General features: G+C 33.6%; 1 protein-coding gene and 1 non-coding gene across 37 annotated transcripts in view; one reads left to right on the top strand and one right to left on the bottom strand.

The window, feature by feature from the left end:
* Positions 1-789: 789 nt before the first annotated feature.
* OXR1 (oxidation resistance 1) overlaps positions 790-24,420 on the bottom strand; it is a 484,621-nt gene continuing 460,990 nt past the window's right edge. For 20 of the 36 annotated variants that reach the window (XM_054246334.2, XM_078353358.1, XM_078353370.1 and 17 more), the window contains 6 exons: positions 15,572-15,652; positions 13,622-13,747; positions 12,678-12,830; positions 10,869-10,964; positions 6,936-7,009; positions 790-2,657 (listed from right to left, as the gene is read on the bottom strand). In XM_054246334.2, coding sequence (XP_054102309.1) covers positions 2,522-2,657; positions 6,936-7,009; positions 10,869-10,964; positions 12,678-12,830; positions 13,622-13,747; positions 15,572-15,652 — 666 coding nt within the window. In that variant the 3' untranslated portion in view covers positions 790-2,521. The remainder of the gene's footprint in view (positions 2,658-6,935; positions 7,010-10,868; positions 10,965-12,677; positions 12,831-13,621; positions 13,748-15,571; positions 15,653-24,420) is intronic. The other 16 variants (XM_078353359.1, XM_078353378.1, XM_078353371.1 and 13 more) reach the window with 3 other exon arrangements.
* On the top strand, positions 23,748-23,810 carry LOC118148685 (U7 small nuclear RNA). Its single transcript, XR_004735603.1, has one exon. It is a non-coding gene; the product is annotated as a U7 small nuclear RNA (small nuclear RNA).

Raw genomic sequence — 24,420 nt, forward strand, 5'->3', positions numbered from 1 at the left:
TCTCTAGTTCTTCCCTTTACTCATCTATTTTTCACAGATATTTTCCTAAAGTATATACCTGATCATGTCATTCCTCCTCTCAAATGTTAACTGATCCTATAAGATAAAATATATCAAAATTTCTTGGCATTGCAAACAAAAAACTGTTTATGACAATAGACTTAGCTTGTTATGCATTCTCTACCCAAAATGAAAACAATGTGACTTAAAAAATAACAAATAACTAGGCCAGGCGCAGTGGCTCAGGCCTGTAATCCTAGCACTATGGAGGCCAAGGTGGATGAATCACGAGGTCGGGAGATTGAGACCATTCTGGCTAACACAGTGAAACACTGTCTGTCTCTACTAAAAATACAAAAAAAAAAAAAAAAAAATTAGCCAGGTGTGATGGCATGCACCTGTAGTCCCAGCCACTTGGGAGGCTAAGGCACGAGAATTGCTTAAACCTGAGAGGCGGAGGTTGAAGTGAGTGAAGATCACGCCGCTGCACTCCAGCATAGGAGACAGAATGAGACTCTGTCTCAAAAAAAAAAAAAAAAAAAAAAAAATCAAATAACTTGAACTTTCCCATGTGTCAAGCACCCTCTCCCATCTATCTCTATTTTAACAACTGTAGTGCTCCCTCTAACTGAACTCATCCTTCCATCACTGTTACTGCTAACACCATGACCACCACCACCACAATGTAGGCAATTAGAAGCATTTAAAAGAAACACATAAAAGATAATAGTAGGCTTAATCAAAGACTTGTTAAGATATGAAAACAAGTATTCAATGAATCCAAACTCGTTTGTATTTCTGTATTTGATTTTATTTGGTATATGCCACTATGACCTTATTGTAGTTGAAATCCATTACAGGATCTTTTTATAATGATTAGTCAACTCCACAAAGACAATAATACTGCTGTGGAAGACCAAAGGGAAAAAAAATCAATATGTTTATTTACAATAAACCTAAATTGTAAACATTTAATCTATATATTATTACTAACTTATGAGACAAGGAAATGATGCCCTGTATTTCTATTAATATTCAGCAATGGTATATTATAATAGAACATCAGATTTTCTTTTCCATTAGCATTATGCTTTCTTTAAATAATTATCTAAACTTTTAGAAGAACTAAATATGTAAGTGCTATACAGCTAAATCTACTTAAGCCAACACATTTGGCTTATAATTTCATTTTTAGAATAACTTAAAGTGCTATAAGCAACCTGGCAATCAACACTTTCTATAAGAACAAAACTATCTTTAAACATTAATTTACAAGATATACAATGTTTATCTGGAATAGCTGAAATTTCAGCACAAAGTCACTGTCACATGTATAACAGCAGGATTCTTTTTTGCATAACATGAAGCTTTAAAATTAACTGATGAATTATTGCCACAATGGCTATTATTGGTTTCCTACAAAAGAGGATAAGAACTACTAGTGTATTCTATCTTTTCATTTTTTTGAGGTCACTTGACAGTAAGTTTGCATATTCAACAAGTCTACTGAGTTACAATATTGTCTACTATAATCATTGCCCTTTATAAGAACAAATGCTAATGGTAATTAATAACATATACCACTCAAAGAAAATCACAAGCTTTTTTTTTCCTTTTGAACAAGAATAACCTATATTTTGGGAGCTGGTGTGCAACAAGGCTAAAACAACCAAACTATAAAACAGTATACCTAACATAGTATGTTGAAGAAATATGCAACTGTTTCATAGCTTTTGTACTTACGATAATGCCTTACTAAGCTACACATATGTAAATAGTATGTTTTCTTGCTTAATATATTAAATCCAATAGAATCATTAAGTTCTCATTCTCCTTTGTGATTTGTAACTTTATCAAATAATTTAATGATGAAAGCATATGCCCAAACCTGCAGATCATGTGTACTATCATCTACTACAACCAGAATTCTCCTCAAATTCCATTTTTCTTAAAAGGAAATTGAAAATAACCTGCAACATCGTTAAAGAGAATGTTGTGTGAATAAAAACTAGAACTCAGTGGTCTATGAAGTATGTGATATTTTGGCATGTGATTTTTCCTTCATAAGAATAAGATGAATACGTCCAAATGTCACCTGTGCCAACTTCACAGATACATAAGTATCTAGTCTTCATTTCCTCAATGCCCCAATTAGATTGTTTTAGTAAATGAATCAATATAGTTAAAAAAATAATAAACCAATACAAGTTCAACAAAAGAGCACCATCCTACTAGGAGACTGAGATAACATGTGAAAATGAAGTCATTTGCCCAAATTCTAACAAACCCAAGCTGTTATACTAGTACATGGACCCAGTCCATGGTGTTAACCTAAAGAACTCTGGGACAGAAATAGGATTTGAAAAATAAACTCCAAACTTATACCTGTAATAAATGGTGATACAGACAAATTTTAAAGCACAAGTGACATGTTACACTGTATTGCTTCTTGAACTTTCCAAACAATGCTTGTCCATGTCAGGTTTGGGCCATTCTCCTGCTAAAACAGAGAGTACTGTATTTATTCAAAAGCCCAGATTTCAATATCTTGGATAAAGAAATCTTCCTTCTTAGAAAGCGTACGATTCCCAAACGTTTTACAAGAATGGCTTCTTCCATGGTAGAGATCTCCATCAAGCCAAAGGGCAAATTCTCCTCTGCAATACATACATAATAATCTGTTAATATTTATGCCCTAAGTTGTAAAATAATTTAAATGAGACTTTGAATATCTAACAAGCCTAAAATTATTAATTTTATCAAATCCTTTCCTATTCTTTTCCGCATTAACACAATTTTGGTTTATTCTAATTCCATTAAAAATTTATTTATGATACAGACCAAGGAATAGAGTCCTCTAAAATAGGATTAGCTTTTGAGACAGGTACTACACTCTATAATTTTTTGCCTGGTATTTTTGGGTATATTTTTAGTATTTTTTTTTTGTGTGTGTATGCTACGTGTGTATCTTTATAGTATGGTTTTAACATATTTAACATGACTTTCTGAAAGGCACAAAAACTCAGTATCATCTAAAATAAAATTTGGGGATTAATGTTAAGAACCTAGTAAACAACTCTGGTTTCCTGTGTAGAAAGTTGTTTGTAAAAGAGCTCAATTTGAAAAACTTTAAATGGGTAAATATGTGATGCTGAGATTCAAGCAGAAGAACTAAGATATAATCTAGGTATAACAGGAACTTAACACATAGATTATAATGTCCCATTTATCCAATTATCTAATCCATTACCAAGAGGGGAAAAAAACAAGTTATGAGAAAACTACTTTCTACTCTCTAGAAAATATTTTCCTAACTAACAGAAAAAGAGAGGGGGCAAAGACTGATAATTAACAATATTCAGAGAGATATCCCTTGGGATTCTCTAAATCTAAACTAAGATATCAAGTCAGCAGAATTGAGCCAGAGTTTAGGAGGGGAAGACTTTAAAAAAAAAATATGGCAGTTATATTTCAGTGAAAGGAAAAAACTGGTCTGGGATCAAGACTTGTCTGTCAACTCAGTGGCCATTATTTATGTCAAACTGAGTTAAGTCACTTAACCTCTCTGGGGTAGAATTTGTCAACTATATAAAAACACAAAGAAAAAAAGAAAAGCATATTAGGTGATCTGTAAAGACCTACACAACTCTATAATTTGAATGGCTATAACCTCTGACCTTCAGGCTTACCATCAGATGTCACATGGGATCAGAGAGTTAACTGACTTGTGTGGGAGAGGAACTGATCTATTTTTAACACCATCTTAGGACAAAAGAAAGGAACTATTTATTTATATTCTGTAATAAAAACCAGTATCAAATATACAGTTAATGTGTATTAAGTAAATTTTAAGTCTAGAGATGTGTTTCTGTTCAAGTAGAGAAGGGTGGCTACAATGACCACGTAGGATGGTTCCTTTAAGAGTTGGGGCTGTCCACGGTGGCTCATGCCTGTAATTCCAGCACTTTGGGAGGCTGAGGTGGGTGGATCCCCTGAGGTTAGGAGTTTTCAACCAGCCTGGCCAGCATGGCAAAACCTCGTCTCTACTAAAAATACAAAAATTAGCTGGGTGTGGTGGAGGGTGCCTGTAATCCCAGCTGCTTGGGAGACTGAGGCAGGAGTATTGCTTGAACTTGGGGGCAGAGGTTGCAGTGAGCCAAGATTGTGCCATTGCACTCCAGCCTGGGTGACAAGAATGAAACTTCGTCTCAAAAAAGAAGAAAAAAAAAAAAGAGTTGGTACTTCACAACAAAACAGAAAAGACTGATCAGTGTAGTCATTCACAATGACCAGGTACAGAGATCAGCCAGTGTCATTCAAGAAGAGAGCTGATGGTACAAAAGACTGTAATGGTATAACCCACAGTGATGAGATTCTGATGAACCTCTTCTACAAATGAAAATGAGACTTTGCTAAGATATAAGATCACCCTGAAACTCACTCCAATCCAGAGTCTATAATACAAAAGCACTGCAAAAAATAGATGGTCCCCAAAATGCCATCTGCCCCATGAGGAAGTCATCATTTTTTAAGGTTCAAACTGAAATTCATATTTGACTGATTTGTTCAACTTTAAATGTGCATTTATCATGTTTTAGGCACTGGCGCTGGAAATCACAAAGATGAATTAGAAACTAACTTTGAATTAAAGAGTTTATGGTCTTATGACAATAGACTTCTAAAGTTTCTAACACTAATGGCAACAATATGCCTTTAAAAGAGATATCTGAACTTACGTGCTTTTTAAACTGCGAATAGACTATCATAGCCAATCTATTAGGAGACTATGAAAGGGTCAGATTTCCTGGTAAAATCCTTCTTTTGCTAAATGTGAAATGTGAAAGGGTTAATAAAAAATGATCATACATTTAGTTGTAATCTCAGATGACTACATCTAAGAAGTACCTCAAAACTGACCTTCGAGACTCATTAACGACACTGATGCTGCAATAAGTTTTATTACCAAGTATGAATAGTTTATTCCAAGGTTACCTTAATTTTCTGAAGCCCTGAGTAGAAGCTTTCAATGTTTTTGACAATTTTGTAATACCACATATAATATTTGACTTGTATATTCATTTTAGGACAATGAGTGCCTCTGCATTTCAAAGAGGTGTGTGATATCCAAATATTTAAGTAAATACATTTAAGAGGTTACAGATCTGTCCCAGGTGAAATACCCAGAAAGGCAGAAAGTGTATTTTTCTATGAGCAATGCTTTCAAAGATGACTCATATGACTTTCTGAAAAAAGAATGGCTAAGGAAGTGGAAGGAATAAAAGTAGTCTTCTAAATATTTAATGTCTTATAGTTCATGCAGCCAATGATACTGCGGGCAGAAGTCTTACTGGTATCAGAAGAAAAAAGATTATGTTGGATGAAAGAAAATGAGTAAAAGTGGTTATCAGTTGTCGAGTACCTACTATGTGTTAGATACTATACTAGGATTTGCATAAAAATTGTATCCTTGTGAATTCTTTACAAGCTCCCTGTAAAACTGATTTAATCTCCAATTTATAGGTAAGAAAGTTTAGACTGGTTAAGGAGGTTGCTCAAGGCACTACATATAGCATACCTTGAAGTGAGAATCTGAATCAGATCTATCTGACTCCGAAACCTACATTAAGTCCACTACATCATTATTTTTCTTTTGGGGTGTCTTTCCCTTTGAATTCTGGAATATCAAGTCCCTGTAGTTTCTCTTCTCTGAATCTGTACTCTCCTTCCAACCCTGAAACCTCATATTTTTTTATTACCAAATAACCCAATGATTACTTTAGCTTGGTGAAATAATATTGTACAATAAATCTAGTTCCAGCAGACATCTAATGACATTGTGTATGTCATTTCTGAAGACTTAAAGCACCCATAAAATCTTGAAATTATAAGCCACTACCTTGAGTGGACTTCTTGGAGAGCTAACAGAATCACATGTAAGACTATTCTTTAGGGGAGGGCTGAATGACACCACCACCAAAGGTATAATTGGACCATGCAAATATATGCTGAGTCTAACAACTAAAAATAACAGAGAGAGCTATAATAACCATGATCACTTTTTATTCACTCAAATTATATCCTCCAAACACCTACTTACAGAGAAGTTGTAGGAAAATGTGTTAATAATAGAATAACTTGGGATGATGAATATTCTTTGGTGGTCCAAATAAATTATCATTATATATCCTAAACTGTGGGATACAAATAATGTAACACTTGTAAAAGTCTGAAAATTATTTAGCATACCTATTTCTAATACTGAAAGACAGAAATACCAAAGGAAGGAGTTGATCCTTGCTAAGACCATGCTAGGTGGGACCAGAAAAGGCTACCTCCAAACTGTAAAGATTAAAGAAGGCTGAGATACCAAATAAAAAACAAAATTCCTCATAGTACTTGCAATGCCAAAATAATTAAATTATTGTTTGATTCATAATTGTTAAAAACGAGCAAGCCAAAAACACTTGAGGGGTCTCTAAAATTTTATGCAGAAATATCCATTTCTACTATTGTCTAAATATCATTCCAAATGGTCTCCAGTGTTAGAATAACACGAAGACACCTGGACCTGTGCTATACATTGGAAGAAATGTAATAATATTCCATCATAGTTATTTAAAAATTAGAGAAGTTTAAAGGTACTGGGATATTTCCCTTTCTATTATCAAAGAGCCACTGCGCTCTAAAGAAAAAGATGGGCTTCAATAAACAGTTAATCAACTGAACAGTATTTTAAAATAAAGAAACAAACACCCCACCAATAGTTTCACATACTACACTTGAGCACATTCTTGCAAACATATTATACTCTCTTTCTCATAATATACAAATTTGAAATCTAATGTCAAAACGTTCTAAAGAGAATTTAATTTACAATCCAAATGCATTTTTAAAGTTCCTCAAAAATCTCATAGTGAAATGTTCAAGAGACTTACCCTCCACCACCGAAAGCTAGTGAATCCATGTCTCCTTTGATAAAAAACATATTATCTCCTGTCCATTTAAATACCTATATAAATTTAAAAAAAGCTTTAACTATATAGATGAAAATGGTTATTACACAGAGTTAATTATCCAAAAGAGTTAACAAAGCCCAGATTGACAGTATAGGAATAACACCACCACTAAAAAGCTTGGCACAGTAGGATCTGTTGGTTTGGGTTTCAGTGTTTTTATGACTAAATTTGAAAGCACACACTCTATCACATAACGCTCAATTCCAGTTTTTGAAATCTTGTTAACTTTTCACACATTTCTTTCTCCTGACTCTACAGACACCAAGAATTGAATGGTTAATCCATCCTGGTCAACATGGTGAAACCCCGTCTCTACCAAAAATACAAAAAATTAGCTGGGCATGGTGGCACATGCCTGTAATCCCAGCACTTTGGGAGGCCGAGGTGGGTGGATCACGAGGTCAAGAGATCGAGACCATCCTGGTTAACATGGTGAAACACCGTCTCTACTAAAAATACAAAAAATTAGCTGGGCATGGTGGCGCGTGCCTGTAATCCCAGCTACTCAGGAGGCTGAGGCAGGAGAATTGCCTGAACCCAGGAGGCGGAGGTTGCGGTGAGCCGAGATCGCACCATTGCACTCCAGCCTGGGTAACAAGAGCGAAACTCCATCTCAAAAAAGAAAAAAAAAAAAAAAAAGAAAAAATGGAAGAAGAAAATGAGTTAAAAAAATCAGACACAGATGCCATTAACTTTAACCATTAAACATAAATGTATATTGATTTGATAATATTTTAATATAGGGCTGAGGCCTTTTCTTTGGATATTTATTTACTGATCATAGTTGTTAAATAAACCATGCCCATAATGTGTATTTATGATTTCCAGCTTCAATTTCTTTAAGCAACAGTGAAAACTTAAAATCATTTGAGAAGTTCAAGGGCAAACTAGACATTAATATTCTTAAGTATCTTTCTCCAACCTTTTATGGGTGTTTTAGCTAAACCTAACATAGTAGCAATTTCTAGTAACTTATGTTTATCAAGTTTTTCAAAAGTGTTCATTGTAGTTATAAATAAAACTTTCTTTTAGCACTCATTTTTTAGTTACATAACATTTAATTAATTACTTTATTACAGTTATCAGGTAGCACTAACATAAAAAGTTGGAGAATAGCCACAAATGATGGTTAGAAAATCTGTAATAACTAAAAGTCTTCAATTAGCTGTTGTTATCAGTTGACATATTTTATGGAATTAATGAAAAGCATTGGTTATTCTGGTGAGCTAGTTAAGTACAAGTTTGTTAAAAGAATCTCTATTGTGTTACCAAATCATTCCATTTTGTTCACTAGTTTTTACAACCAATGGTGTGGTTTCCTATTCTTGACATTAAAATAGAATTTTATTTCTTAGGGAAGGTTTTATGTGCCAGACTCCAATGTGCCCAAAATACTAATATTGCACTCAAGGTTTTAAAAAAAGTCACACATTCACTAAAATTCATTTATATCTTTACATTATAGATTTTATTGGCATTAGAATATATTCAATTTATGTTAGTCAAGCCACAGTAAAGCCACACAGGTTAAAAAAATAAAAAAGAAACCAGTTAATAACTTTTTATTTAAATCCAAATAATTGATTTTTCATGTTTTCAAGACTTTCATCATTAAGCTTAGTCATTAAACGTTTGTAGAAATTTCACAATGACAGTTTATAAACAGAATAGTAATGATAATGTATATTTCTTACTGAGTCCATAATTTGTGTTTGGTATTATATATAATACCAAACACCTCCAGTATTATATATAAATGATCTTCATTTAATTACTAAATGACCAGGTTATATTTTATGATTCCTCATTCTATCTACAGGAAAGTTGAAGTTCAAAATGGTCAAAGAAAAGTTAAATTACCAGCAGTAAAAGGCAAAAATAGGATTAAATGCAACTGTGAATGACTCCAAAGTCCATGTTTTTTTTCATTTATGCCATCTCTTTCGTTTTATTTCAAGTTCAGGGGTACATGTGCATGATGTGCAGGTTTGTTACACAGGCAAACGTATGCCACAGTGGTTTGTTGCAAAGATCATCCCATCAGCTAGGTATTAAGCCCAGTATCCATTAGCTATTCTTCCTGATGCTCTCCTCTCCCCACTCCCAACCCTCACCCCTGACAGATCCAAGGTGTGTGTTGCTCCCCACAACATGTGTCCATGTGGTGGTTGGTTTTCTGTTCCTGCATTAGTTTGCTGAGTATAATGCTTCCACTCCATCCATCTCCTGCAAAGGACATAATCTTGTTCCTTTTTATGGGTGCATAGTATTCTATGGTATACATGTACCACATTTTCTTTATCTAGTCTATTATTGATGGGCATTTAAGTTGATTCCATGTCTTTGCTACTGTTCTTTTTTTTCTTTTGAGATGGAGTTTCACTCTTGTTGCCCAGGCTGGAGTGCAGTGGCACAATCTAGGCTTACCGCAACCTCCATCTCCCAGGTTCAAGCAATTCTCATGCCTCAGCCTCCCAAGTAGCTGGGATTACAGTCATGTGCCACCACACCCAGCTACTTTTGTACTTTTAGTAGAGATGGGTTTTCTCTATGTTGGTCAGGCTGATCTCAAACTCCTGAACTCAGGTGATCCACCTGCCTTGGCCTCCCAAAGTGCTGGGATTAGAGGCGTGAGCCACTGTGCCTGGCTCATCTTTGCTAATGTGAATAGTGCTGCAATGAACATTTGTGTGCATGTATCTTTATATTAGGAGGATTTCTATTGCTTTGGGTATATAGCCAGTAATGGGATTGCTGAGCCAAATGGTATTTCTGCCTCTAGGTCTTTGAGAAATTGCCACACTGTCTTCCACAATAGTTGAACTAATTTACACTCCCACTAACAGGGTAAAAACATTCCTTTTCTCTGCAACTTTGCCAGCATCTGTTGTTACTTGACTTTTTAATAATAGCCATTCTGACTGATGTGAGATGGTACCTCATTGTGGTTTTGATTTGCATTTCTCTAATGATCAGTGATGCTGAGCTTTTTTTTTTAGGTTTCTTGGCCACATGTATGTCTTCTTTAGAGAAGTGCCTTTACCCACTTTTCAGTGGGGTTGTTTTTTTTCTTGTTTGCTTAAGTTCCTTGTATATTCTGAATATTAGACCTTTGTCAGATGAACAGATTGCAAAATTTTTCTCCCATTCTGTAGGCTGTCTGTTCACTCTGATGATAGCTTCTTCTGCTGTAAAGAAGCTCTTTAATTAGATCCAATTTGTCCATGTTTGCTTTTGTTGCAACTGCTTTTGGCACTGTCATCATGAAATCTTTGCCCATGCCTATGTCCTGAATGGTACTGCCTAGATTTTCTTCTTGGGTTTTTAGAATGTAATTTGGAGTTTGATATTTAAATATTTAACCCATCTTGAGTTAATGTTTGTATATGGCTTAATGAAGGGGTCCAGTTTCAATCTGCTGCACATAGCTAGCCAGTTCTCCCAGCACCATTTATTAAATAGGGAATCCTTTCCCCACTGCTTTTTTTTAACAGGTTTGTCGAAGATTGGATGGTTATAGGTGCACACTCTTATTTCTGAGTTCTCTATTCTGTTCCATTGATCTATGTGTCTGTTCTTATACCAACACCATGCTGTTTTGGTTACTGTAGCCTTGTAGTATACTTTGAAGTCAGGTAATATGATGCCTCCAGCTTTGTTCTTTATACTTAGGATTCTCTTGGCTATTTGGGCTCTTTTTTCGGTTTCGTATGAATTTTTAAATAGTTTTTCCTAATTCTGCGAAGAATGTCAATGGCAGTTTAATGGGAATAGTACTTACTCTATAAATTGCTTTGGGTAATATGTTATGTCATCTCTTTATAAACAAAATATTGAAACAGTGGTCCTTACCTCAAACTCTGGACAGAACGTAAAAACAAAGGTCTCTCCAGTACCATAAAAGCCATCACTCACTTTAAATGGCTCAGATGCTAATGCACCAAAAACCTAAGGATAAAAATGGCATATTCAATGACATGACTAATAATATATTTCAGTAAGCATTATTTCATATGTTTAAATAAAAATGCAAAAATTAGCAATTTGATATACTTTAATAGTATTTAAAAGGGAAAAATGGCCAGCTGTTAAATAATTTACATCACTGTCAACTACAAAGCATATTGGTTTTTCAATGGAAAAACAGATTTTTTCCTAGTTTTTAAATTTGGGGATTTTTTGAAAGTAATTAAACATACAATTTTAAAAAGTGGTTAACACATTTCAGGAGGACTTACATGTATAATATGTATGATATGGATAACATGATGCTATGGGATTGTGGCACCTAATAAAACAAGTCCTTCAGTATAGGTAAACATCTATTACCTCTAAAATATCCTTTTTTTTCTTTATCATTATACAGTAAATTCTATGAGGGCAGTGTTACTTGTGAATTGTTTTGCCTTTTAACCTAGTGTATGACCTTGTACAATACAAGACACAGAGTACCCTAATGAGAAAACTGATGAATAAGAGACTTGACCTAGTCACTTCTGTGTTCTGGGTCGAAGTTTCCATCTCAGAAATGGGAGTGCAGAGAGTCTGATAGATAATTTGTACAGTCACTGTCTATCCTGACATTCTATCTTTATAGTCTTAATTTTTAAAGGAGTTCCTTATTGAAAGGTTACTTTACATATACATTATAACAGAGTACACAAAATATAAATGTACAGCTCAATTTAGAATTATCACAAGGCAACGTCCCATGCAACATTCATGCAGACCAAGAAACAGAACACTATGAGTTCTAGAAGCTCTCTTTGTGCTTCCTCTCATCAATAGTCTCACTGAACTAAAGGAGCTACTAGCCAAACTCCACTATAGATTCATTTTGCCCACTGATGAACTTTCTATAAATGAAATCATCAGAAAGTTACTCTTTGTTGTTTGATTTCTAATTCAGTATTATGTTTGTGCCATGGCATGTAGCAGCAGTTCATTAATTTTTGTTGGTGCACACACTTTTTCTTGGGTATGTATGGACCTTGGGCAAGTTGATGAACTTGTTATGTCATAGTTAACTCATTTTAATATAGAGATAACAGTATCAATCTTATAGGGCTTTGATGATTAAATAACATAATGCATAAGTGATTAGTCAAGTTCCTGACACATAAACACACTAAAGGTGTTAGTGGTACTAGTGTTTTGTTGTGTTTTAATATTGCTATTTTACCTTCTCTTTAGTTTCCAATTATATCTGACTTGAACTTATTGTTTGCAGAACAAACTACTTCTCCTATTTGTGCTTTTGTTCTTGCTATCACCTTCACACAATTAACTTTAATTAAAACTTTACCCATTATTCAAGATTCTGTTGATTTCTACCTTTTCCATGAACCTCATTCTTATCTCCTCACTTTTTCTAGCTTCTTACTAAACCTATGATATTTTTGCAGCATTAGAGATACTGGTGTGTGTAAATGTTCTTTTCTACCACACTATAATCCCTTTAAAGGCAGTAATTCTTAATTATCACTCTCATCCATCCTCTGTAACACTCAGCATTGCCCTGCATATTAAAAGTACCCAATAATTATTGGGTCAACAATAAAATGTACTAATAAAGTATTTTTTATCAAAGAAATATGCTAAAAGTTACTGTTACTGTAACCTCTTAAAGGATAAGCAATCTATACAGTTAGTATTTCATACCTGTCCATCACTGTCTTTAATCACCATCAGCACTGGGGTGTCTAAACCTGTCATTGTTCGATAAAGAGTTTTCAAACTTGTGCCATGCTTTCCAGTACCATAAACAAGAGTCCATGGATAGCCAATTGTTCTTGGTGGAAGATGCTTGGTAAGCTTTAAAAAACAAAATGTTAGTATTTACTTGACAGCTTGTTGTCCACTATGTAGAATACTAATGCCAGCTGGAATTTAATGTTGCTTATAAAATGTAGGCTACAAAAATAAATTAACAGTAGAAATTGTTATACTCAAAGATACTAAGATGATTGAAAAATATTACACATTTCTCAGCATAAAATATTAGTTGTCTATTAGGAAAACAAAGAATCATCCTGAACCAGACACAGATTAGAACAGAGATAAGAAACACGGATTATGTACTGCTTTTGCCTTCTTTATTGAATTAACACAAATTCTAGATAGACTATTAGCTTGATTATTAAAACACCTCTCAAATAATGGGCTAGGGAGATAGGCTGTTGTTCAAGTTAGGAATCAAGCTTTGATACTTTGTTGCTTCGTGACCTTGAACAACTTAATTGGTCTATGCTCCTAATTTTTTAACTTAATTAAAAATGTGCATAAGAGCATAAAATTTCTGCCCCTCTTGTAACAACTACATGAAAAAATCCACATAAAGCAAGTAATGAGCACACAACAATAAAACAAATATTGGCTATCAAGTGTCTCACCTAAATTATTATTTATTTTAGTGTCTGCTTACCTAAATCTCCTAGTACCTTCTATTAACACTAGTTGCTATGTTTTGCTTACTTTTTCTTTTCATTGGAGTGGAATAGTAGTAGCATTAACACTGTTGCTTCAGAAACAACTAAAAAGGGGCTGTTTTACTCTTGTGGGTATAAACTCACATTTAGAAATGCACATATGTGAGCATGTCATACCTTTTCAATTTGATCTGGCAGTAAAAGTTCACTGGGATCACTTAGGTTTGGTCGAAAAGATTCAGACTCCAGGTCTGCTTTCACTGGAGCAACCTGCTTTGAATTTATGTCTTCCCTTGTAGTAATCTAAAAAAACAAATAGCAATAGTATATTGATGTAAACTTGGGATATGCTTTTAAAATTGTCAGACTTTTCAGATAAATAAAGCTTTACATCTTAGAAAAGGTGGATAAAGCTTTAACCTTTGGATTTTATAGGGCAAAAGATGCCCCATATCTAATATCTATGATGTAGCCAATGTAGAAAAAGATTTTATAGCAATATCAGTAGACATTTTTTCATCCACTACATGAGGAAGGACTGGTAGGAATGATAAATCTCCATATTTTCTGTGTAAAGGAGATAGTTGCATGCATCTTTAATTTAGCCCTTGAAGGGCAAAAGTCAGCTAGCTGGCTTGCTGTGTGTGTGTGTGTGTGTGTGTGTGTGTGTGTGTGTGTGTATGTATGCATGCTATTTAAAATAGAAATTTTCTGCTAAATATAAAATTTGTCAAAAATAAAAAAACTAAATGGGTACCAAAATTTTAATGTAAAGAATAGAATAAAAAGTATAACTTTATTTTCCATGGGGTGTGTGTACATTTATTTGCTTCACTGAAAAAGTTATTTTTAAAAAATGCTTTCATTTTTTAACTTTCTAAATATATTTTTTAATCTACTTGGAACAAACAATAAATTTTGCAATAATTTGTGCATAAATTTATTTTAAAAATTAGATGAATCTGGTACATTACAAAGAATATATGCTTTTGCTTGGTAGAAATGATTTCACTGCTATTCTTAAAATGATGAAAATGTTAACTAAAAATAGAGGTTACTACTGCACAGTATATTCTATTGGTGCTTACTTTTTAATATTAATTTTATTTTAATATATAAACAACATTAGAAAATAAAAGAAATGAAACATTATGAAACTTTTAAATTGGCATATATGCAGAATTCTATAGGAGCAGATAACTAAAATACAGCAATGCTCGGCGACTGTGAATTCTATATGGGAATGAAATCTTGCGAAATTATTGTTCCTTTAACAGGTTTCTTAACAAAGCTGAGCAGCATATATTTGCAACCAATACATGTTCTAGAACTGTATTGCTTTTGACAAGAAGCTAAAAACTCATTCTTTCATATCATCATGTTTCACCCTTATTTTGATGATGTGAAAGGTAAAAAGAAAAAGAAAAAGAAACCCAAGGCAACAGCATTAGAAGCATTAAAAGAAAAAATCTAGTAGGTCTAGCAAAGCCATGAAAGCATATCCAATTACGAAGAGGGAAACATACTATAATAGACAACACTGAAAAATGAGTTTTCCATTACATTGCTTTCTTGTTTCTAAAAAAAAAAAAAAAATCAGAAAGATTGTTTCACAGAATTTTAAATAATTTAACAAGTTCTGTGTCTAAACTATACTATTCCAAAGTAGTTCTAATACCAACCAAGAATGCCTCAAGAACAACACAGTTTGAGATATTTGATGTGATGCTGATACAAATGAAATAGAAATATTTAAGCCTTGCTATTCAAAATCTTTTAATTTGCCTATAGTACCATGTCTTTCAGATTTTGTTTAGAAAAGATTCAATCTCAAAACTAATACCATTCTTCCAATGTTAAATGAATAAAAACTCATCGCTGAAAGAAACACAATACTGAGAATAATTCTGAAGTGACAGAACATTCTTCAGAATATTTTTCAAATGAAAACAAAAGATAATCCCATAGCTCTTAAAGGGAATATTGCAACCTTTAATTCAAAAAGGAATTTTATTTTAGTGCTGCAGTCAAAGCAAATTCTTTGAATGTGGGATTGGCCATGACAAAAGACACTAAAAATCAGGAGTATTTAGTCTCTGGAGGGGTTTAAACTACTGAAGGGGGCACCTGGAGGCGTCTGCAGAGTGTGCGCAGTTCTTCAGTATTTAGAGCATCGATCCTGCGGTGATACTCAGCCACTGACACTACCTAAATATGGAGACAGGAAGACAATAATTCCACTGACAGTTGAGAAAAACAAAAAAAAATTATAATAAAGAAGAGGAGAAATTAAAATGGGAAAAGAGGACTATAATTAGGATTTCTTTTCCCACTCCATGCTGAAAATTCAAGAGATTTATATATCAAACTAGAGTGAAATACCCATGAATGATTTTCACTACTACATCCAACTGGTTGGTAATATAAGGTTTACTTTATGGACTATTCTATATATACTCAACTTAGTAAATAGAAATCATAGTTTTTTTTATACAGGAAATACTATATAAAACAACATACTTTGCTAACATCAAAGATAACATCTGAAAACTAAACAATCTTGCAGTTACAAAGAAAGTGGTAGTTTCAAACACCCTCTCCAAATCAGGTGAGCTCAAACATTATATCCTAATGGCCATGCTGGAAGAATTTCTTCTAGGCACAGGTGACAAACATACCTATCTATATCAGAAAAAAAAAGGGGAGAAGAGCAACAAAGCGATATAGAAGTACATTTAAAAACCTATGGGAATAAGTAAAATAAGCTCTAGAAAGGAGAAAATTAGATTTTTCCAAAGTATGTCTAATCAAAAGTACTTTCTAAGCATGTCTGCTTTATCCTTTTAAATGACTTTTTTTTCTAGTTTTTGCCTCTCTTTTGTTTTATTTCTTTATGGATTTCACTGTGTCACTTATTTGTGACTAAAATTTAACAACTTTCCTACGTTCTAACTTCCAAAGGAAAACTTTCTATCTTCTATAATTGCCTAGACCAGGCTCCTGCACAGTATTGAATTTGAAAGCCATAAATGACAGATAAACACAATAACAGAAAGCCCACAAAAACAGGTAAATTTACTCAGGTTGACACAACAGTTACACCTTTTTCAGATCATGACATACTTCTAAACACAGTTAGCATACTACAGTGAACACTGTGGTGTCATAAACATGTACTGATTCTCCTGAGCTATGACTAGTTCCCCTTGTAATCCATCAAACAGATGTGCAGAGGCTCTGGCCACAAAATGCAGTTAAACCAACTGGCTCATAGAGAGTTTAGATTTCGAACAGAGTTTTTAAAAGGCGTTTTATTTAGCCAACCAACAGGAACTGGCTACCAGTAAACATCAAGGTAACTATGAAAAGCTATGTGAACTTGTTGAAAGTTCTGAATGACATGAGAATAGAAAAAAGGAAAAGAGACAAGACAGATTTCATTCTGGCCATTATTATTATATTGAATTTTGTGAAGCAACAAAGCATACAATATGGTAGCTGATTATGAACTTAGAAACCAGAAGCAGTTATCCTCTCTAGCTTTGGGGGAGAGGGGTTAAATAAACCTGGGTTCCACACCACCCGACTATCAATTTCATTATAAAATAATGAAAATAATAAAAGTGCATATCGAATCTAGTTTTTATGTAAATTACATGAGGAAATGCATATTAAGGACTGAGTATAGTGCCCAGAACATATTAATGAGAGTTCCTATTATTAATATAACTTTTATTTGAGTACTTTTTACTAATTACCCTGAAGACTAAAGATAACGGCTGAAGAGCCTCCTTATTTATTTTTGGTTTTTATTCTGAATAAAAATATTTCAGGTTTGATATCTCAACTATTTTTAATATTTAGATTATTCAGATTTTAATTTTTATATTTCAGTATTAGATAAAAATAATGGACTTTCAATTATTCAATTAAGAACAACAGGATTTCAATAAAGATTAAAGAAAAATTAGGAACTAAAAATTAAAAAAAAAATCATAGGCTTGCTTTTCTATGCCCAGCAGAACAGGTCTTTACAACTAATTAATGGCCAATTAAATTTTTCTTTCTTTTTTCATGACCTTCAATACAACAGTTTCCTAGACAAGAATTCTCAAATCATATAACTTATCTATTCCTCTGCTATCCTTCTATCCCCCCAGTTAACATTGATCTTATACCTATTTTCTAAAACTCCTTTATTTATTATATTAAACACACTTCCTGGGTGGAAGTGAAATTAAATTATGCTCACAAAAGAGATCATTCATAACCTAATTGTATTAGCATTGCTGAGAGTAGGAGTTACTAATAAGAGAACAATAAACTGCCATCATAAGGCTAAGCTTATCTTAATAACACTTGATAAAGTCAGTTTCTTTCACGTCATCAATCTACTTTTTCAAATTTATTTTTTTCAATTTAATTTTTTTCTAGGACTTAAAAACTTACTGCTTTCTTAACAATAAACATTTACTCATGCCCTGATGGGTGAAGATACAGAAAACTGTCAAAAAAAAAAAAAAAAAAGCCTATGAGTTAATAGAAAAAATGGATTTGAATTTGAGTACAGAAATATACTTTCTTATCTCAAAATAAACAGATAAAAGAACTATATATTCCCAGTATGTATGAGGAAAATAGAATTAGTCTTAATTTTTACACCCTTGATAAACCATACTCCATGTATAGAATTTATTGCTTTACCCAAAAGATTAAACCTAAGTAAAAAATGAATACATTTCTCCAAAATATCCCATATTTCACTCTGAATTATTAGGGCTACACAGCTGAGAAAACCAAGACGTTCCAATTAAAAGCGCATTCACTGGCTATAAAATTGTTTCTTGACGAATTAAGTATTTGAATATACTGCTAAGTCCTATCTGTAGGAACTAAGTACCTTGACTTATACTCTGCAGAATTAAGTACAACTCTCTAACCTTTTCAGTCTTTGACAAAGCACCCTCACACAGAGAAAGTATTTCCCTAAGCCTTGATTTCTACAGAATTACCAATAGAATGGTAGGGGTAAATCCACCTATCACTATTACACATGGACTAACAAAAACAGAAACTAGAGAAAATTTGTAGTTGCTGCTAATCCAATGAGTAAGAGCATGTTCATCTCTTAGACATAAAGAATAATACCTGAGGCCTAAAAGTCCTCTTTCCCCACGATTACTCCAAAACAAACCCCAAATCTCCCTTCCTTCAACTGTCTTGTACACTAACAAAAATCTGGTAGTTATATGTCAATGTGCCATTTTTATACCTTCTCGGTAAAAGGAAATGCAAGAGAAAGAGAAATACTACCTAATCAATGCCACTTATACTTTCTGGTACCCAAAAATATGTTAAAGGAGAAGGAAATATAATTCTGAGCTTCTGTAGCCAAAAAAAGAGAATACAACAGCATCCTTGGAGTCACATAAGCTGCTGTTCTAGTACATTTTACTATATATAGTAGTATATATTATATATTTTATATCATAAAAATATATATTTTATCTTTATCATGTAGTAAAGACTATTGTCTTTACTACAAAATAAGATCTAAATTATGTTAAACTTTGCCCCATTTTGCCCAAATTAAAACTACAGCTTTCAAAAATAACATTCCATTTTGAGACCAGCCTGGCCAACAAGGAGAACCCTTGCCTTTACAAAAATACAACAAATTAGCCGGGCCTGGTGATGTGAAGTGGAAGGATCACCTAAGCCTGGAAGGTTGAGGCTGCAGCAAGCTAAGATCAAGCCATTGCACTCCATCCTGGGCAACTGAAATCCTGTCTTTTTTTGTTGTTGTTTTAAGACAAATGTGGAATGAATTCCCATAGTAAAGTTTGATTTGAAAAAATCTGCATTTAAAATCACTTCCTAACTGTCTTTCATTAATATTGGGAAAAGGAAAACAGGGGAAGGAAGATAGGAGCCATATCTTAAACTACACTAAAAAAAGTGTATTGTAAATTCTAGAGCAGCCATTTAAAAAAATTTTTTTAAAGCATAACTGAGATGCAAAGAGATGAAAGAATATGGAATCAAATTAAATCTGAAGCATAGTAAAATAAAATTAGAGCATAAATCAATAGATTAAAAACAAAATCCACGGAAAAACATTAATGGAACTAGAAGCCTCTTCTTTGATCTTTGACAAGGTCAATAAAAATGATGAACCTCTACTTCTGGCCAGGATAAACAAGACAGAGACAGAGACAGAAAGAGAGAGAGAGAGAGAGAGAGAGAGAGAGAGAGAGAGAGAGAGAGAGAGAGAGAGAGAATGAATTAATATCAGAAATGAAGAGGGGTCATCATTACTGATCCCATGGATATTAAGAGAATAATGAAGAAAAACAATAAACTGGACACTCAATTATCTGATAATCTAGATGAAACAAACTAATTCATTGAAAGACACAAACCAACAAAAGTCACACAAGAAGAAACAGGTAATGCATGCCTATTATCTCAGCTACTCAGGAGGCTGAGGTGGGAGGATCACTGGAGCCTATGAGCTCAAGACCAGCCCAGGCAACATAACAAATCTCCAAATGAAAAAAAGAAAGAAAGATATGTATTTTTAAAAATTAATCAATGATTAATACCTTTCTAAAACAGAAAGCACAAAGCCCAGACAGATTCACTGATGAATACCACCTAACATTTAAGGAAGAAATTATACAAATTCTCCACAATCTCTTCTAGAAAACAGAAGCAGAAGGAATCCTTCTTAACTAATTCTATGAGGCCATTACTCTAATAAAAGGCAAATTATTCTAATAAAAGGCAAATAAAAACATTACAGAAAAAAAAACCCTACAGGCAGTTATCTCTCATTAACATATATGCAAAAATTCTGAACATAACACTAGCAAATTGAATTAAGCAATGTACAAATGCACAGCATTATATACAATGACCAAGTAGAACTTACCCCACTTATGGAAGACTGGTACAAGGTTGAAAATCAATTGATATAATCTATTACATCAAAATGGTAAAGAAGAAATATCACAGGATCTTATCAACAGATACAAAAAAAGCACTAATCAAAATCCAACACTAATAAAAATGCTCAGGAATTTAGGAATAAAGGGGAACTCCCTCAACTGGATAAATAACATGCATATAAATAATTCACTTAACATCATATATAAGAGTGAGAAACAAGATCCTTTCACACTAAGACTGGGAACAAGGCAAGAATGTCCCTTCTCACTAATCTTACCTGACATTATGCAGGAAGTCCTAGCTAATGCAATAAGACAAAGGAAGAAAATAAAAGGTATATAAATAAGGAAGAAAGAGATAAAACTGTCCTTGTTAGCAGATGACATGATTGCTGGTATTAAAAAAAAACCTAAAGTATCAACCAAAACACTACTGGAATTAAGTGATCATGGCAGGCTTTCAGAGTGCAAGATTAATATGCAAAAATCAATGGTCTTCCTATATATCAGCAATGAAAAATTGGAATTTGAAATTTAAAAGAATACCATCTATATTAGCATTATGTAAATGAAATACATATAAATCTAACAAAATATACAGAAGATCTATGTGAAGAAAAGTAGAAAACTGTGATGAAGGAAAGATTTAAATACATATTCCACATTCATAGACAGGAAGATTCAATATTGTCAAGCTGTCATTTCTTCCCAACTTGATGTATAGATCCAACACAATTTCAATCAAAATTCTATCAGGTTATTTTGTAGGCATAGGCAAACTGATTCTAAAATTTATAGAAGAAGTTTATATGGAAAGACATAGAATAGTTAAGACAGCAATGAAGAAGAGAACAAAGTTGGAAGATTGATGCTATTCAACTTCAAGACTTACTATACTATAAATCTATAGTCATCAGTACATCAAGGTTTCAGCAAAAGAACTGACAAATAGATCAGTGATACACATAAACTACTCAGAAATATTCCACATAAATATGGTCAACTGATTTTTGACAAAGGAGTAAAGACAATTCAGAGGAGAAATAATGGTCTTTACCCCAAATGTTACTGGAACAACTGGACAACCACCTGCAAAACAGTCAATTGAGACAAAGTCGTTACACCAAATGGACTACAGAGAAAAACACAGGACTATGAATCTCCTAGAAAATAACATAAGAAAAAAAATCTTGGTGACCTTAACTTTGAAGGTTCATTTTTAGATAGAATACAGGTACAATCCATGAAAAAGAAAATCATTGGCCAGGTGTGGTGACTTGTGCCTGTAATCCCAGCACTGTGGGAGGCTGAGGCGGATGGATCACCTGAGATTGGGAGTTGGAAACCAGCCTGACCAGTATGGAGAAACCCCATCTCTACGAGAAATACAAAAATTAGCTGGGCATGGTGGCATGAACCTGTAGTCCCAGCTACTGGGGAGGTTGAGGCAGAAGAATTGCTTGAACCCAGGAGGCAGAGGTTGCAGTAAGCCAAGATTGCACCACTGCAGGGCAACAAGAACGAAACTCCGTCTCAAAAAAAAAAACAAAAAGAGAAAAATAGAATTATTAAATTGAATTTTATTAAAATTAAAAACTTCTACTGTGTGAAAGACAGTGTCAAGAGAATGAAAAAGACTAGTTACAGACTGGGAGAAAATCTCTGCAACATACATAAATGATAAAGAACTGTTATCTAAAATATATGAAGGAATACAGATAGGAAGCTCTATGTTTATGTAAAACATAATAATAAGATCAAGCAAGCTAATTAAACATGGACAAAAGATATTAATAAACATCTCATTAAAGAAGATATGCAGCTGGGAGCAGTGGCTCAGGCCTGTAATCCCAGCGCTTTGGGAGGCTGAGACAGGCAGATCACATGAGCTCGGGAGTTCAAGACCAGCCTGACCAATATGGAGAAACCCTGTCTTTACTAAAAATACAAAATTATCTGGGTGTGATGATGGGCGCCTATAATCCAAGCTACTCAGGAAGTTGAGGCATGAGAGCTGCTTGAACCCAGGAGATGGAGGTTGTGGTGAGTCGAGATTTAAGCTGCTGCATTCCAGCCTGGGCAACAAGAGCGAAACTTCATCTTAAAAAAAAAAAAGATATGCAATGGGAAGTAAGACTATGAAAGGATGCTCACTATCATATGTCACCAAAGAAATGCAAACTAAAATAAGATTGAGATATCACTACACACCTATTTAAATAAAGGTTAAAGTCCAAAGCATTGACAACAGCAAATATCAGCAGGGCTGAGGAGAACAGGAATTCTCTTTTTTTTTTTTTTTTTGGTAGAGACAAGGTTTCACTATGTTGCCCTGACTGGTCTCAAACTCCTGGGCTCAAGTAATGCTCTGACTTCAGCCTCCTAGTGTTGATATTACAGGTGTGAGTCACCACACTGGCCAACTAAACATACTGTTAACATAGGACAGAGCAATCATGTTACTTGGTGTTTGCCTAAATCAGCTGAAAACTTGTGTCCACACAAAATTTACATCCAAAAGTTTGTAACAGTTTTTTTCATAAGTGCCAAAAGGTGGAAGAAAGCAAAATGTCCTTTATCAGGTGAACGGATAAACAAATGGCTACAACCATACAACAGAATATTATTCAGCAATAGAAAGAAATGAGCTGTCAAGCCAAAAAGACATAAATAAGTCTTAAATAAAAATTGCTAAGTGAAAGAAGCCTATCTGAAAAGGCTATGTACTGTATGCTTCCAACAATATGACACTCTGGAAAATGCAAAGCAGTAGAAAGACCAGTGGGGGCCAGATGTTCACTGGAAGGGAATGAGTGATAAATAGTGTGGCACAGGGAATTTTTAGGGCATTAAAATTATACCATGTGATTCTACAACTAGATACATGTCATTAAACACTTGTCAAAATCCACAGAATATGGAACTCAAACAATGAACCCTAATGTAAACTATGGACTCTAGGTGTCGATATAACAATACTAGTCCATACACTGTAACATATATCACACTAATGTCATATGTGAATAATAGGGAAAACTGTGCTTGGGGGAAAAGAGAGTATATGGGAATTCTCTATACTTTCCATTCAATTTTTCTGTAAATCTAATACTGCTCTAAAAAATAAAATCTATTAATTAAAAAATGTCAGGGGGATAATAAAACATAAAATGCAGAGAAGTGGTTACCAACTTGGGGGAAATATAAGATGAGATAAGAAAAAACACATAGGAAAATGTAACTACATTAGTGATGTTCTAGTTGGAATACTGGGTAGTGGTACATCACAGATGTTTGTTTTACTATTATGCCTCATAACTTGCATAGATAAGAGATATGCTTTTCAACTACTGAGTTGGTGTTACAGCTTTTTAAGAATTTCTCTTGCAGGTTTTCCGGTCTTCACCGGAAAGACCCTTATGCTATTAAAATTTTTTTAAATGAAAAATAAAAAATGATTGATGCAAATAAATTAAGAAAAAAAATTCAACACTGAACATATATGTATACTTTTTTCAACTAGGTTGTGACTGGAGAGCTGATGTTTCACTTACCACAAAACATACATAAATACTAGTTAATATCCCATGACTATCTATTATAGGTAGGCATTGTAATTGAAGAATATTGGCTTTGGTTTTAGACTGCTATCTTAATCCTAACTCCGATTTTTATTAGTTTTGTGAACTTAGGGAGCATCATTTAGTTTCTCCATTTCTGATTCTTCAAATGGAAATACTTGTGTATGAATAAATAATACATATAAAGTATATACAAAATAGGTTCTGTTACATTAAACATATGAAATAAATAATTATCTTCCCCTTGTTATATTTTGAAGATTTTTGAGGGCAAGTATGGCAAAGAGTTTAAGGGCATGGGCTAGAGCCAGAATGCCTAAATTAAAATATCAGCTCTGACTTGCACTGGTTGTAGTATGATTTCCATGCTCCTCTGTTTTTTCATTTGTAAAGTGGAGATGATAAAGAAATATTCCACAGAGTTGTAAGGATTATATAAGCTAACTCA

The sequence above is a fragment of the Callithrix jacchus genome, chromosome 16, assembly GCF_049354715.1.
Source record: "Callithrix jacchus isolate 240 chromosome 16, calJac240_pri, whole genome shotgun sequence".
NCBI classification, from domain to species: domain Eukaryota; kingdom Metazoa; phylum Chordata; class Mammalia; order Primates; family Cebidae; genus Callithrix; species Callithrix jacchus.